This window comes from Sebastes umbrosus, chromosome 3 (assembly GCF_015220745.1).
Source record: "Sebastes umbrosus isolate fSebUmb1 chromosome 3, fSebUmb1.pri, whole genome shotgun sequence".
NCBI classification, from domain to species: Eukaryota; Metazoa; Chordata; class Actinopteri; order Perciformes; family Sebastidae; genus Sebastes; species Sebastes umbrosus.
The window spans coordinates 38,090,804-38,107,707 of NC_051271.1; the positions used below are offsets into that span (position 1 = coordinate 38,090,804).

The window sequence follows — 16,904 nt, forward strand, 5'->3', positions numbered from 1 at the left end:
AACTCTGTCTGGGTTCAACACAAGAAGGAGTCGGATGAATGTTTGAATTTTCTTTTGGATATTACAGCCAACATTGTCTCTCTCAGGCACCTGTCTGCTGCAGAAGTCTGGATGTAAATCCAAACCAAACAACCAAATTGGGCTTTCGACTGAAAGAATAGAAAAAGCATTAACTTCTGCTTCAGACAAATATAAGCTTTTCATTCTGATTTCTATAATTTTAATATGTAAAAACAAACTTGAGTAGTTGACTGGGACTCCAAATGGATCTGATACAGCAATACAAAATGTACTAATGTGTCAATGGAGGTATTGTAGTCATATCTTAAAGAGACAGTTCTCACCAAAATCAAAAATACATATTTTTCCTCTCAGCTGTAATACTATTTATCAATCTAGATGGTTTAGTGTGAGTACCAGAGTGTTGGAGATATCGGCCATAGTGGTGCTCAAAGTGCCAAAAAATTATATTTGGAAAAACTCAACAGCGACGTCTCTTTCCAGAAATCGTGACCTGGTTATGCTAGATAATCCACAGACCTCGCTGTCAGCGGTTTCATGTAGGAACTATTTTCTTTCTACCAAACTACAGCAGAAGGCAGCGCACATCTATACTTAAGCCTGTCGTCCGTGAGTAGAAGCACGCTCCCTTCTGCACGGTGATACCGAAGAGTATAAAAGCAAAGAGAGACGACGAAACTCTGGTGATTTTTGACAACAGCCGCTAGATGGCGCCGCGGTAGCGCTGCTGTCATTTTGGACTGAAAACACCAAAGAGTCGGTGTCCATGGATGTATAAAGAGATGTCTGTAAATCAGAGGATCTTTTTTTTTTTAGGTAAATCAACTTCCCAGTAGGAACACTTAAATAGTCCTCATTTAAATCATTAGGTCCTAAAAGTTGTAAAATGAACCAACAGCTGAATCCAGAGTTATTTTCCCCGGCATAATGAACGTGCATCAGACCCACGGGACTGCACCGCCCTGCACGCTCATATGACATATCTGCTTCTGCCAGCTTCCTGCTAGCTGTAATAATAATGGATATATTGGCTGTAATTCATCAGTTTTATTTTCTTCTAATACACCCATGGGCTGTATGCTGTCAGCCTGTACCGTGGTGGATGTATTAACGTCTCTGTTCCCAAACAACTGGCTATCGGCCAGCAGCTAGTAGCGCTAGTAGCATGACATCAACGGAATTTTAGGAGTTGTTGGCTATTTACTAAGACGCAGGGCAAAAGACCAGGACACAACTTCTTCTACATCCATGGCCTGTGGTCTGTTGGACCCTCTTCTACATCCATGGTCTGTGGTCTATTGGACCCTCTTCTACATCCATGGTCTGTGGGCTACTGGACCCTCTTCTACATCCATGGTCTGTGGTCTATTGGACCCTCTTCTACATCCATGGTCTGTGGTCTATTGGACCCTCTTCTGTGTGCTGGATTTTTCTTACTCACTTTATGCTCCACTGGGAAGCGGCCATGCAAAAAAGTTTTATAAATAAATAAAAGAGTAAATAGTTATAAGTTATAAGTATGTATATCCATAATATTTTTATTGTTCAACACAGGCCATTTCAGTAGAGACATTAGTTATATGACAATAATTTTGTTTTACTATTGTACGGCACTTTGTAGGCGGACGTTTTACTGGCATCCGGTAGTCGCTTTCAGTCCAAAATGGCGGAGATAACTCTGCTGCTGGGCGCTGACATTGCAATGGAACGATCAATTGACTTTCGCTTCTTAGCAACATACTCTCTTTGGTGATATAGTTGGCAGGTGCAGTTCGGTAGAAGGAAAATAGTCCCTACATGAAACTGCTCATAACAAGATCTGTAGATTATTTTGGTCCTGATTTCTAGAAAGTGAGGTCGCTGTGTTTGAGTTTTTCAAATGTAATTTTTTTGCGCTTTGAGCATCATAAGCCAAGCGCCATTATATAGGAGAGAAGGCAGACATCTCTACGGCCGACATCTCCGACACTCGCTGACTCACACCAAAACAATCTAGACGGATAAATAGCACTACAGGTGAGAGGACAAATATGTGTTCTGGACTTTCAGGGTCAATTGTCCCTTTGATGTTGTCTATAATAATGTTCGATAATCACTTCCAGAGACAAAGAGTGATCAACACCACTGAGACTCGAGTCAACCGCATCACTAACGGCGACTCTGACTCCGCCGCCAGGGCTCAGGGGAGGCGGGGCTTAGAGAACGGGATGGGCGGGGCTGAGCAGGGGCTGAACGGGAGGTGTAGACTTCAGCGACTGGAGTCCGGGAACGAGACGGAGAACGAAAATGAGGACAATGAGAACAATGAGAACGACGAGGAAGGAGAGGGAGAGGACGACGATAACGGCCCCCTGGTGCCTTTCAAAGTTCCAGGTACGGCACGTGGCATTCACAAATTGAATGATCACTGACAGCAACATCATCATATTGATTATCCCCTCTTATCTGTCCTCCTCCCTCCAGCTGGGGGGTGTAACAAGCTGAAGTGGATTGTAATGTGGCCGCTGTCCCTGCTTCTGTTCCTCACCGTGCCCAACTGTTCCAAGCGGCGCTGGGAGAGATGGTTCATGGTCTCCTTCTTCACCGCCACCGTCTGGATCGCTGGTCTCTCCTACATCATGGTCTGGATGGTCAGTACAGTCGGTCTCACTGACCAACACCCTGAAAACACATCCTGATCTTTAAAGATTGTTAGAATTGCCTCCACAATACTTAAGCTTTTAGTTTTAGTTTTTAGGGACTGTACAGAAATGATTTGATCCTGATCTTTGATTTCTTGAAAGAAATGCTTCAATAGTTTCATCCTAGTTGTCCGATTCTTTAGCATCTCATGCCTCCGCCACTATAAATTCCTCTTATTGATGCTTTCTGACAGTTACGCATGCACAATGACGAATACGCACACTGTATCATGTTACAGTTTGTTTGGGACCGGAGCCAAGTTGCGCTAAATTTTGCAGATGAAAACATCCATCCATCTTCAACCTCTTATCCGGGGTCGGGTCGCGGGGGCAACAGCTCCAGCAGGGGACCCAAACTTCCCTTTCCCGGGCCACATTAATCAGCTCTGACTGGGGGATCCCGAGGCGTTCCCAGGCCAGTGTGGAGATATAATCTCTCCATCTAGTCCTGGGTCTTCCCCGTGGTCTCCTCCCAGCTGGTCGTGCCTGGAACACCTCCCTAGGGAGGCGCCCAGGGGGCATCCTTACCAGATGTCCGAACCACCTCAGCTGGCTCCTTTTAACGCAAAGGAGTAGCGGCTCTATTCTCATTCTACTCAATCTTCACATTAAAAGCGGTCTACAGGCCGTTAGAGGAAACCCAGAAAGTTGCGAAAGGTCTCGTTTTTTTAGGTTAAGTTACAACCTGTTCACACGTTGGCAATAAAAAATGATTTTTGTTTGAAAGGTTACATACAATCCCTTCAATCATTAGAAAGAGGATTGTTAGCATAACACTCTTTCACTAACTGTTATACTGCTGGAATGATATTGCAGATGTTTCAGTCGGAGTCATTATTTGATTCACTGCACAGCTGAACTACGTGTTTTTGCTTTCAGGTGACTGTGATCGGCTTCACTCTAGGCATTCCAGACGTCATCATGGGCATCACCTTCCTAGCAGCAGGCACCAGCGTCCCAGACTGCATGGCTAGTGTTATAGTCGCACGGCAAGGTACACACACACACACACACACACGCACACACAGGAAGTTGAAATCAATATTTGTGAGTGAAACAAAGCCTGTTAAGAGACGGAGTGGCGTCACATTGCTTGTCATGATTGTGTGCAGACCCGACCTGACAGTGTTGCTCTCCTTGCCTCAGGTCTGGGAGACATGGCCATCTCCAACTCCATAGGCAGTAATGTGTTTGACATCCTGGTGGGCCTGGGCCTGCCCTGGATGCTGCAAACCCTCTGCATCGACTACGGCTCCATCGTGAGTGCTTCTCAGCTCAGCCGGAGGAGATTCTGCAGGACTTAGACCAGAATAGAACGGAGCTAGCTCTGTGAAGGACGGGGACAGCAGTCTGGAATATTCAGTGCAGCAGAGCAGTACACAAATACACCCACACAGTATTTGTTGGGGCACTGTGAACAGTTTATCACCTTACACTGAGGAGATATTATGTGTTAATTGGCCTGCTGATTACTCTTCACACGAGAAAAAGACATTAGGAATAGGTGTGATAAAAGTCATAAATACAGGATGTAATTCTGTGTGGGTCAGGACATAGCAAGAGTCTTTCTTGTGTTTCGACCTGCCTTTTTACAGTCTGTCCCCTGTGGAAAAAAAAACACTGTAATCTCTGTGTTTGTCTCTTCAGATCCATCTTAACAGCAGAGGACTCATATTCTCTGTCGGACTCCTGCTAGCCTCAGTATTCGTCACAGTAAGTACCAGATTTTTACAATTTACTAGATTTTATAGTCAATCGATTATATTAGTTAATCGCGATTAACCGCAAATGAATCACACATTTTTTTTTATTTGTTCAAAATGCACCTTAAAGCTGCTGTGGGTAAAAATGGAGCAAATTTGATTAAAACAAGTTATTTTTATAAAACGGTCACTATATATTTATTTCAAATGTTTTGCGGCTCCAGACAGATTTTTTTTTTTGTTGCCTAAAATGTCTCTTTAGATATTAAAGGTTGATCACCCCTGGTCTATAATGTTGCTGATCTCTCAGTATTTACATTTCCTGTGTACTGTAGTCAAGATTCGCTCCCTTTGACTCTTCATTCTCTCTCCCTCCTGTCTGCAGGTTCTCGGCGTCCATTTGAACAAATGGACTCTGGACTGGCGACTGGGCTTGGCCTGCATCATCTTGTACGCCATCTTTCTATCCTTCTCCATCCTCATCGAGTTCAACGTCTTCATCTTCGTCAACCTCCCTATGTGTCGAGACATCCACTGACATCGAGACACTCCTCCTCTTCTTCTTCCTTTTTCTTCTTCTTCTTCGTCGTCTTCTTCCTCCGGTTAATGGAGGAAACCTCACCTGGCTTCCAGTTTCTCGGCTCCTTGAAACCAAGTCCTACCTTTTATTGTTTTCAAATAGAGAAATAGAGCTCTGTATGATTTACCTTTGGTGCAATACACACAAGACAGAAGACACCGGAAGTTTTCTTTTTGGGGACCGGACGGGAGGCGTGAACAGAAAGTCCCAGCAGCAGAGATTGCTGCCGATCGTCTCGTGAACCGACAGGTTGGCCGGAGTGAACTTAACTGTGCTAACACCGACAGTTAGGCTACTGTTGGTGAAGAAGCTGCTACTGTAACTGACTGACTGGCGGAAAAGAGAGAGAAATCCTGCGCTAACAGCGACTTTTAGCTGGATTGTTTGTTACTCTTTGTACAAGTTTGGATATAAGCACACGATTAAGGTATTTTTAAGTAAAAACTGGCTTTCTCTGTATATAATTGAGGATTATATAAGTACTAATATTAGCTGATTTATGGGATTCTCTTATGCACAACTGGATCAGTCTTGCCAAGCTGAACGATCCGATGACAGTGACAATAAATAGTATGTTTCACTTTAGCGATTTTGGTCTGCCGGTAATACTCTGGAGATGCTTCGAGATGTCTCCCAATGCTCGGTACCAGCCGACAGAGCATGCTGTACTAACACAAGTCAATTCTAGCTTTGCACTGACAGAGAGAATCTAGATATTTAACACACTATTATTCACATAGAGTCTATTCTTGTTTGTTTGTCTCTCTACAGGCCTAAACCCAGTACATGTGGGATTTATTTTCCTTTTAATAAAACCCACATAGGAAAAGGGATCTGCCTGGAACCGGCATCCAGCACTGTCACTTTATTGATTAGAGATATTATTATTCTATCATGGCAAAGCGTCTACAGGTAAACATAGAACTACTGAATTTAAAGTTCCCTCTAGACAGTAGACCTCTTGTACATATTACAGAATTAGTTTTTAAGTCTCTGAGTTGAGTATAACATTGTTACTTCTTAAAGCCAAAAGTATTTTTAGAATAGGAGTAAAATGAGTCTTAGATTTGGACTTAAGAGTCAGCTTGAGTGCACAGTGTGTGCATGCATGTGTGTATGTGTGTGCGTGTGTGTGTGTGTGTGTGTGTGTGTGTGTGTGTGTGTGTACACGTGTGTCACAGTCTCGAGGGGAACCAAGGAAATCACTGTTACTGGAAAAGACATAATCATGATTTATTTATGAATTAATTTATTCAAAGATCATGTCTGAGCACCAGTTTCAGCCCTTCGGATCATGTACAGTGTATTTAACGGAAGGTCCTCCGCTCTCTGACGACGGAGCTGTACTATGTACTGTACCTAATATATAATCTAAGTACTGGAAACTGACTTGATGTTGTTTATATTTAAGAATAGAACTTTATAATTTATAAGTTTTTGTATAGTTTGGAAAGATATTTCAACGTTTGTATGTCGGTACAAACACGGCGGTGTTTGACGACGATGCTCGGACGGAGGGGTTGAGTTGCCGTGGAGATGGACTGAAAATGCTAAATCTTTATCACATGGGTGGAATGTGTTGCTATTCTCCTCGTGTGTTGATTTGAGTGATGATGAATCGTGGATGTGAAAGATTCACTTTCAGATAAAAAGGAAGCGATGGATGGCACACCGACCTTTGAACTTTCACAACACATTGTTTCTTAAACACAGTGCTTTAACTCTCGTGCCATCCCCCTTTGTATTTGAGGCTTCAAAACCAACGCTTGTGGCCATTCTCCTGCTTGTGTTTGAGCCAAAAAACATCTTCGTCAACAGTATTGCCACTCTGTTTCAGCATGTGTTCAAACAAAATGTGGAAGAAATGTATTTTTATTTTTAACCTTGAAGGATTCTTATAGAGAAATCTCATGTTAAATAGAGTTGCAGATTAATTCAAAGCATCCCTCCTATAGGTTGTTGACGCTCCTCCTGCAGCCACAGGAGAGCGCTGTAGAGCTGTGGTACTGTCTTCAGAGACGGCTGTTATTTTAACACACTCAGTAGAAAGTGGTTTCGGGTATATTTTCCAGGTAGGCTACGTAGAGATAAAATACTGATCTGTTTTGCATGCCTCTTTCATAATTCAGATTATTTTGTGTGTAATTTTAATGCATTTCCAAGATCAAAAAAGGCACTGTCTTGATTATGCTGTACATATCAGAGGGATATGCTATTAGGAACACAGATGTTGGAATAACTTCTGATGAGCAGTTATATTTGAGATATATACTGTATTTAGAATGTAGGCCTACAACGGTTAGTTTTCAGCTAATTAATGTCGTTTTATGCTCATGTCTTTGGAATTGTTTGTAAATCCTCATTTTTGTTGACGAGGACCTCTGGGCAGAGCTCCGAGCCAGAGAGAGAGATGAAGATGTTGGCCTTGTCCCCCAGTGGTCTTCTTGCAATAAACTGATTTACACACACACTTTCCCATGTCTTTATGAGCTGCTCACTGGACCGATAACTCCATCATCAACTTCCTTATTTTGACAGCAAGTTGTCACAACAGTAATGTCTCACGTATATTATACTGCTACTCAGTATTTTGAGATACTAACTTGTTATTATGAGAAAGTTTGTCATTATTTTGAGATGCTAAGTCATTATTTTGAGTAAGTTTCTTATTATAATGACTTACAGGATCTTTTTTTTTAAATAAATAAATGAATACATAAATAAATGACTCAATAGATAAATAAATATGTCATTAAATACACCAAAAATAATATTAAAAACAAATGTAGCCATTAATTAATTGATAAATTGTGACATAAATTGATATTCATGTTTTAATTTGCTTCTTTATTTATTGAACTTTGCATTAATATCCTTATCTATTTACTCTTCTGTGTCATTTTCCCTTTTATTTATTTATGTATTTATTTCTTATTAATCTTAAATTTATTTATTTATTTTTGCACTTAATCTTTATTTTTTTCCATTTATTGTTCTTATTTATTTTTGCATTTATCTTGTATGTATTTTATATTTATATTTAAATGTGTGTATTTATTTATGTATTTAAGCATTTATTTATTTATGCACGTTTTTTTCTTTGTATTTCACCCCTCACTTATTTCCCCAAACTTATTTATTTCTGTACTCTTTTCTTTATGCATTTCTTTATACATTTCTTTATGCATTTCTGCCTCATAATGCAAATGAGGGGGCTGTCATTCACATAGTACAGGCTACAGGTAAGCCTATTTATTTAATATTTAATGATAACATTATTCATATATTCAATATTATACTGTACATGTGTCTGAACATTTCTATAGTAGGCCTATCATCAAACTTTCTATGCAATAATACTTGTAGGCCTAGTTTGTTTTTTATGTGGAAACTCTGTAATTGCAGGGCTTGTATATACATTTTAATACCATAGTTAGCCTACTTGTTTATGAACAATGACAAATATACAATTACAGCCAGTTAGTCCAGTAATAAACCACAGAAGAATTTGGTAGCAATCGGACCTACGGTTTAGGAGAAGATGTCAAAAATTAGTTTTTCTAAAAATTCAAATTGGCAGAAAATCTAGCCAGGCCATGAGTCAGAAGGACTTTGATGCTTATTGAGGCTTTTTTTTAGAGCACATGGAGCTGGACCATGGATGTATTAAGAGAACTGGATACAGCATTGGAGGCGGGGCCCCGTTCATTCCTATGAAAGTTGCTCAGTGGCGCATGAAGCCAAAATGGCTCAACTTCCGAGTGATAAAGTACCTGGATCATCCGGCGATCTCCCGCATCCATCTGGCCCATAGAGCAGACGCAGTAGCGTCCGCTCGGTCACATGACTCGGTCACGGGGTCACAGCCGTCACGCTCCAGCCTCGTCTGGGTCTCATTCACATGAACAGAGGAAGGGAAATAACTCTGGATTCAGCTATTAGTGCATTTTACTAACTTTTGGGACCTAATGATTTAAATGAAAGCTATTAGAGTGTTCATACTGGGAAGTTGATTCACCTCAAAAAAAATGTCTCCGCTGAATTACAGACGTCTCTTTCGTGCCGCCTGTGTGAAAATGAGAAACGTGGAGCATCTTTAGTTTAGGTTTCACAAATAAGGAAATACTTAATCTTTTGGCACATCAGCACCACATTATCATCAGTATCAGGACCTTGAAAAGATTGTGCAAGAAACTGCGTTTATTCCGAAGAAATAAACCGAGACAAACAGCTGCTACCCGTCCAGAAGCAGGCTCAGGTTGTTATGTCCTCTTGCCCGTTTTATTGGTTGCTGGTAATGTTTTCCAAATATTACAACTTTTTTTCTCGTAAAGTTATGACTTTATTCTCTTAATATTACGACTTTTTTTCTCCTAAATTTATGACTTTATTCTCGTAATATTATAATTTTTTTTCTCGTAAAGTTACGACTTTATTCTCGTAATTTTACGACTTTTTTTCTCATAAAGTTCTGACTTTATTCTCGTAATATTATGACTTTAATCTAGAAATCTCCAATTTTTTCCCCCCCTAAATGTGGCCCTAATACTCCGTCATACTTTCCCAATGTAAGTCTATGGGAAAAAGTATTTTTGGGCCCGATGGCATCACGTGACAGACACAGATGTTGTAGTACCACGGTTTTGGCACTACGAAAACTAGGATCAACAACCAGCGCTCTTCCTGGGGGCTTGATTATAATTACAGCGCCACCATGTGGCCGATTGGAGTCATATTTCTTAGGAAGCACATTCACATCATTTCTAGATATTGGGCCAAGTTTCATGTTTCTAGCTCATTCCAGTCAGCTAAATAATAATAATAATAATAATAAAAAGGCACAAACCTACGGGGCTTGAACCCTAAAAATGTTTGGGATATTATCTAATATTTTTATCTAATTTCTCTATATAATTGTGTGCAATATTAATGTCCAAGATGTGCAATATTACTTCTTCTCTCATCACATGCAATGTTACTTCTTTTTCTGTTTTTTTAGCTTATTTTATCTTTTTTATTTTACTTATCTTATAAACTTATTTTACTAAATGTATCTTACTTAATTGTTATTCTTTTAGGCACTGGTGCTAGAAATAGCACTTTTTTATTGTATACACTTGAATTTGTTGTAATTTTGTTATATTTTTGAGCAATCTCTGGCACAAGAATTTCCTTCGAGATTAATAAAGTTCTTATCTTAATGAAAAAACATTTCATAACAATATGAGAAATGAAGGTGAACATCATCATCACCTCCTCAGCCAATCAGGTGGTGGCGTCATATTACTCCTCTGGTCAGTCTGTCTCCTCCTCAGTGCTCAGATCAGATCCCGACCCGTGACTCTGCCCTCCGTCCGTCCGACGGTAAACCATGTAACCGAGCGAGTCCGGGGACGGTGAGGTTCCTCGGTGTTACCGGTTACCGGAGAGAGAAGCAAAGAAAACGCGCAGCAACGACGCAACGCAACGGCCATGACTGCTCCTCATCACGGAGGATAAGAACCGGACTACGGTACCGAGCTAGTGTTGAAGAAAGCAACTGTAAGGTGAGTACAGTTTTAGTCTTTCTGCAGCGGTAGAACATCAGGTCCGGTTCTAACCAGCAGGAAGAGCTTTAATACATCGAGACACTGAGTCCAACTCTGATGAGAGGGAGTTATCTGAAGGTCTCTGTAACTGTAGGAATCTGAAGTAGAATGAAACAGATTTTATAATCCAGAGTGACTCTGCAGAGACTATGAAACACAAGGTTAGAAGTGGCCTGTTGCAAAGTCTTCACTCCATTAAATGGATCAAACCACAGCTGTAATTCAGTCAGATGGAGAGACTGAGAATGATAGAAGGAGAGAAGAGACTGATAGAAGGAGAGATGAGACTGATAGAAGGAGAGATGAGACCGATAGAAGGAGAGATGAGACCGATAGAAGGCTGCAGACAGAGATTCATGAAAAGCTCTGCTAGGAGAAAACTTTCAGAAAAAACAATCTCAGTTTTGCATTCAGTACTTGTGGACAGTCGAGCAGCTGGAATGTCTAGCAGGGAGCTTTGGGAGTTTTCTGCATGTTAGGTGTTGAATGATACCCCCCCCCCCCCCATCTGTGTCACAGCAGCAGCATTTTTAAAGGTCCCACATCGTGCTCAATTTCAGGTTCATACTTGTATTTTATGTTTCTACTAGAACATGTTTACATACAGTTATGTTAAAAAAAACGTTTATTTCCCTCATACTGTCAGCCTGAATATACCTGTATTTACCCTCTGTCTGAAACGCTCCGTTTTAGTGCATTTCAATGGAATTGCAATGGAATTCCGTTGCTAGGCAACAGTTTGGGTCCATGTTTACTTCCTGTCAGCTGATATAATTCACATACACTGCAACAGGAAATAACTGGGACACATTTAGAATGTTTACGTTTAAAACCTCGTAATGGTCTAAAAATTGTATATTTGTGACATCACAAATGGACAGAAATCCTAACGGCTTGTTTCAAACTCACAATTTCTGAATACGGGCTGTGTGTATTTCTCCGTATATTGAGCGTTTTGATAGTTTAACAGTATTTATATAGCATTTAAACCTGCTTTATAATATAAAAGACATGAAAATCTCACTTTTTACAATATGGGACCTTTAGAGTTCAGTAAGGTCAAATAAGACTGTGCTACTTTTTTGGCCCAAATACCTCAAGTATTTCCTGACAGTATAAAGTTTCTAGTAAAAGTACATACATGTGCATGGCTATACGCTATATCACACACATTTAAGACCGGGACTTCAAAGTACTGGATTTGCCGACTTCTATGTGGTTATACAACTCCCAAACCATATACTGCAGTTTTATATCAGTTTTAAGGGACTGTACAAAAATGATTGGTGAGGGGAGGCGGGCTAAACCTTACCTTTCACTTATAAATATAACAAGACCCTACTGGACGTTATCCATTATTAATAACTAATATAGGAAAAGCATATTAACTGCAAGATGGTGCACTCCAACTGTTGATGGAATATTCATTTCTACCAATGTGCTCGTTAGAAGTGGAATTATACATTGCCGAAATTTGACAAACACTAGGGCTGATTAAAATATTTATTCGCAATTAATCACAAATTAATCAAATTTTTTTATCTGTTCAAAATGTACCTTAAAGGGAGATTTGTCAAGTATTTAGTACTCTTGTTAACTCCTTCATGACATGCTAGTATGACCTGGTTGGTACCGATGGATTCATCAGGTTTTCTAGTTTCATATGATGCCAGTATCTTCTAGCTTTAAAACTGAGCCCAATACAACCTAAAAACCACGAGTAGCATTAAAGCGTAAAAGAAATTACTGCTGTCAAAACCTATTTGCGTTAACGCGTTATTATTGTGTTAACTTTGACAGCCCTATTAATAACTAAAATAGGCAAAGCATAAATAACTGCAAGATGGTGCACTCCAACTTAAACCTTAATGTGTTGATGGAATATTAATTTCCACCGATGCACACATTAGAAGTGGAATTATACATTACCCAAATTTTGACAAAAAACCCAACAAAATGTTGAATAATACTGCAACTCAAGCTTCTAAATAAGAGTCACTGAACGAATGAATTGGGCTGCTGATGGACTGAAATATTTTGTCCCGACCCCTGGATTGTAAAATAATAATAATAATTATAAAATAAATAATACTAAAATATATATATCTGTGCTGAAAATAAAAACTTAAGTAGAATACCATCCTCTGCTAACCCAAAAAGTCAGGCTTACCTTTCTTCATCAAAAAGAAAAAAGTACATAGATCTTCCTCAATCCTACCCTCTATTCATTTTCATACAGTCCTTTACTTGTTTATTTCACTGGTGTTATTCCACTTTCAGGACCCAAAGTTTAAAGAACGCATGAAAGTATGTAGTGGCAACATGTCGCAGCATCTCCCCATTGGCTCTCACTGCTCTGAGAGGTGATGTAGAAATATGTAAGACCCGTCTGAACCTGACTGAAGACGACATATATATCACACACTTCTGCAGCTCACTTCTTGTTTAGCAGTGAGCAGATGTTTATTTTTGTATAAAAGAGCCAATTTCCTCATTTAAGCTGCTTTGGAATCTGTTAAAGAGATTAGCTTCACTGAAAAACCGAGGGCTTTTTGGCACGAAGAGCTCTGGTTACATGCTGCTATGTGGAAATGCATCAGCAGTGAGGTATTTTAATAAAAAATAACTTGTCAGTACTTGATTAGAGTTATGGAGGTCATGGTGTTTTGGTCCACAGTGACCTTATAAAGTTACTCTTTCTGGTGCTTTTGTTTTTATCGTCTTTAGAGAGATGTGTCAGATTGATCTGCTTTTACATGCCTGTGGTTTCTGTGATCAGTAAGTAAACTCCCATCAAACCACTTCTCTCTGCAAGTTCAAGGTTAAACCGAGAACTTTGCAGGTTTATGAAAAGTGATGTCATCTTGGCTAGATGAGGAAGCAGCAACTCAAGTTTCCGCCGGTGTGAGAGTAAACGGTCCCCGTGGGGGATGTTAACACTGAACGCTTTCACAGGAGAAACACTGATGTCTGCTGTAATCCTGCCGCAGGGCATGAAATCAAACACTCCATTTAGCTGCGGAAACCTCCAACTGGAGCTCCGCTTTTCCTGTTTCTGTTAACTGAACTCAATATCAGCTTTATGCATGAATTCAGACTATGCTAGTGAGCAAATCCCTTATTGAAATTAATGGTCATATTGGACAATATGGCTTCTTTCATCCGTGTCAAACAGCAGGATTTAAAGCCGTTTGTCACTAGTGCGATGCAAAAATGCAGCGTGGTGTGGTGGCAGTTTCTGTTAAAACAAGACACAAACCAACGTAACAACTTGTCTTTCAGTGAATTTAATAAAAAGGGCATACATTAATAACTAAAGCATCTGCAGATGGACTCACGAGCACAGCCACCTGTTGTGGACTGTGGCAAGTGAGCCCCGAATACAAAGAGTAGTCAGTATTTATACATTTAAAGCATAACACGAAGATAAGTGCAAAGAAGAAAAGAAGAGAAGGATAGAAAGTATATCAATGCGTCAGCACACAGCAGACAACAGAGCATCACAAGACATAACAAGTATTTCAGCAATCTGTTGTTTGCAGTTACAGAGAACTAAAATGTCACGTCACTGTCCTATGGGAGGCCCTGAGATTATCTAAAGGTACAGTGTTAAACTGCAGATATGAAAATTGCCATTACAGTGGGAATGTGGAAATTCCGCATGCGAATTTTACAAATATGCACACCGGGGCCAGTGTGAACTATGCGCGTTGCCGTGTTCCATTTCCGCAACGAGTTTCCCCCCAAATAGTGTCCAAACAACAAAAACCTATCCAGACAGAGAACATTAAAGGTAGGGTTGATGATGTTGGAAAGCTAGCATAATCTGAAAGTAGCATCGCCTCAGGCGCTCCGTCTAAACCCCCCCCGTCTCCTCGGGGACACACACACATGCACGAGCACACCGCCACATTGTAACTACTTCACAGACACAGAGCGGAGAGAGGACCTCAACTCAACAACGCTACCTCATGACAACTAACCGCGGCAGTGCTACTGCAGGGCTGACTTTTCTCTTCCATTCTCCAGTAATTTTGCGGCAGCGACACGCTTTGAGTTCAGGCTGGTGCGCGCCAAGGGTAGAGTACCAGCAAGGAGGCAGAGAGGCATCTGATTGGTTCTTTCCAAGCGGACCGCGAGGCAGTGATTGGTAGATGTTTTTACAGGATTACAGCAGCTACAGATGACGGCTCTTTTCCGGTCCTTTTTCAGAGCTCGTCAGTAATGGATCGCTGTCGGGGTGTAAAGACCATTTCAACCAATATAACAAATAGTGTAGACTGCAGAACATCGTCAATCCTGCCTACACAATACTTAAGCTAATCGGACCCCAAATGTGATGGTTTAGCCCCGTTCTGTGACCAACATATAATATTAACAAGTACATATCAGCTACATTACCATCTTCATCCTATCCCGGCTACTGGGCGATCTCAAGCCGTATATTGTCCTTTATTTGGTTGTTGATGTAGTCGTGTTCGTCATACATTATCGGGTATTGAGAAGAGGACGGCCCATTGTTATTCCGAAACACCAATAGTCACAAAAATGTCCCATTGGACCGAAAAAAAACCCCATTGGTCTGACAGTCCATTACCCCTAAAACAAACGGCCATTGTTCCAGGGCTCCAAAAATACCCACTCTCCATGCAACAAACAGAAACACATGGCTAATTATTATGCAGAATGACAGTGATCAGTTGGAACAAAGGATTTCTTTGGGTAAACTTATATTTCCGCAGGTAGATTTCGTCCCTCCTATAGGGATGAACAAGTATTGTAACTACAATTCCCATCATGCTTTGGGGGATGCAAACAAGAGGAAGAATGTTGCCATGGGCTCGGTGAGTTTGCTTTGGGCTTCACCTTGAGCTTTGCTTTTGTTTTTTTTTGCCTATAATTGTTTAGTTTGGCATTTGCGGCATGCTGCATTAGCTACTGGCAGTTCCTGTTTGCTCTGTAACCATGGAAACGGACAAAAATCACTGGGTTACCTTTGATACTGAAGAAAGCGTCTGAACAGGATTATTAGGAAAGATCTGAAGCTATAAGAGGCATCTTTCTTTCTGTGATTTCTCAGTGGATTTATTGATGTTTATCCGTGACTCCAGGATCGTGTGTGTCGTGTCTTTGAGCTTCGACTCTGAGAAGAGTCAAAATGCCGTCTCCAGCTCCCTGTGTAGGAGCTGCGTCTCGGGGAAATAGCTTAAAAGTCGTCTTTATAGTGCAGCATCCAGGATGTTTTTTCAAGATCCCTGTATTTTTTTTTTTTAGAAAAGTGGATGCCTAGATCTTAGACTTGAATGTAATATTAATACATGAGAGCCCCCTTCACAGGGAAATTTACACTAAATCAAAATACCACAATGTCATTGCCACACAGTGAGCATGAGGCCTTTGGGGCATGGAATGTAAAGAGGCGGGCTCCAGTTAATTTCTATGAGAGATGCTCAGTGACACATGAGGCCAAAATGGCTCGACTGCCGAGTGATAAAGTACCCGGATCATCTGGCGATCTTCCTCATTCATTGGGCCCATGGAGCAGGTACAGTAGCGTTTCCTTTAACCCCGCCTCCCAGCCCTCGCTCCAGCCTCGGTCTGGGTCTCATTCACATGAACGGAGGAAGGGAAATAACTCTGGATTCAGCTATTAGTGCGTTATACAACGTTTGGCCAGTATGAAAATTTGCTTCAACGCACGGCGCTCTACCTGAGGCCTTGCTTTGGGGCTCTGGGGCCGCAGGGCACATTGCCTGGTTGGTAATCCTGTCTGGTTACGGCCAGGCTTGGGCCGAAGTAATTCAAATCATCTTTCTGGTTTACCCTTTGCTTGTCTTTCATATCTCCTCCATGACTCAGCAATAACTGTTATAATCCTGGTAATTAGACTATTTTCGGTTCATTTGGAAGCTCCCACCTTATGTGCTCTTCTTTCCTCCCTCTCTTCCTTTTAAATCTCCAAAATAGAAGTTATGTAGAGACCCCGCCTCCTTCCGTGGCTCGATCCAGGGCTCCTGGTACTAATTTAAAGGGGAGTAGCCCAGAGGAAACAGCCCAGGCTTTTTCTCCGTTGACCTTTAATGTGGAAAGTAGTTTGGCTGGGTGGTGCTGGTGCCGGGTTCTCACCATGATTTAGTCCAGTGGCACTCCAGTTATATATATGAAGTTTGATTTGTTTGACGGCGATTCTGAGCGTTTGCATGTTGCTATTGCAAGACTCCTAAAGCTGTGATTAGAGGTTAGGCTGTCGGTCAGGCTGGTGTTTGACTGACAGAAGGTCCGTAAACGTCTCATGGAAAAAGTGAAAGTAATCCTAACCTTCTATCCTCGA

At 41.0% G+C, this 16,904-nt stretch overlaps 2 protein-coding genes across 2 annotated transcripts in view; both read left to right on the forward strand.

Annotated features, from left to right (window-relative positions):
• LOC119485537 (sodium/potassium/calcium exchanger 3-like) overlaps nt 1-7,455 on the forward strand; it is a 72,257-nt gene extending 64,802 nt beyond the window's left edge. The window contains exons 12-17 of the mRNA XM_037765180.1: nt 2,124-2,394; nt 2,485-2,651; nt 3,582-3,696; nt 3,849-3,961; nt 4,350-4,415; nt 4,791-7,455. Of these exons, the coding sequence (XP_037621108.1) occupies nt 2,124-2,394; nt 2,485-2,651; nt 3,582-3,696; nt 3,849-3,961; nt 4,350-4,415; nt 4,791-4,943 (885 nt within the window). The 3' untranslated portion in view covers nt 4,944-7,455. The remainder of the gene's footprint in view (nt 1-2,123; nt 2,395-2,484; nt 2,652-3,581; nt 3,697-3,848; nt 3,962-4,349; nt 4,416-4,790) is intronic.
• Nucleotides 7,456-10,292: 2,837 nt separating this feature from the next.
• LOC119485102 (ras and Rab interactor 2-like) overlaps nt 10,293-16,904 on the forward strand; it is a 53,281-nt gene continuing 46,669 nt past the window's right edge. Inside the window, 1 exon segment of the mRNA XM_037764408.1 lies at nt 10,293-10,531. The gene's annotated coding sequence lies outside the window, so the exon portion shown is untranslated.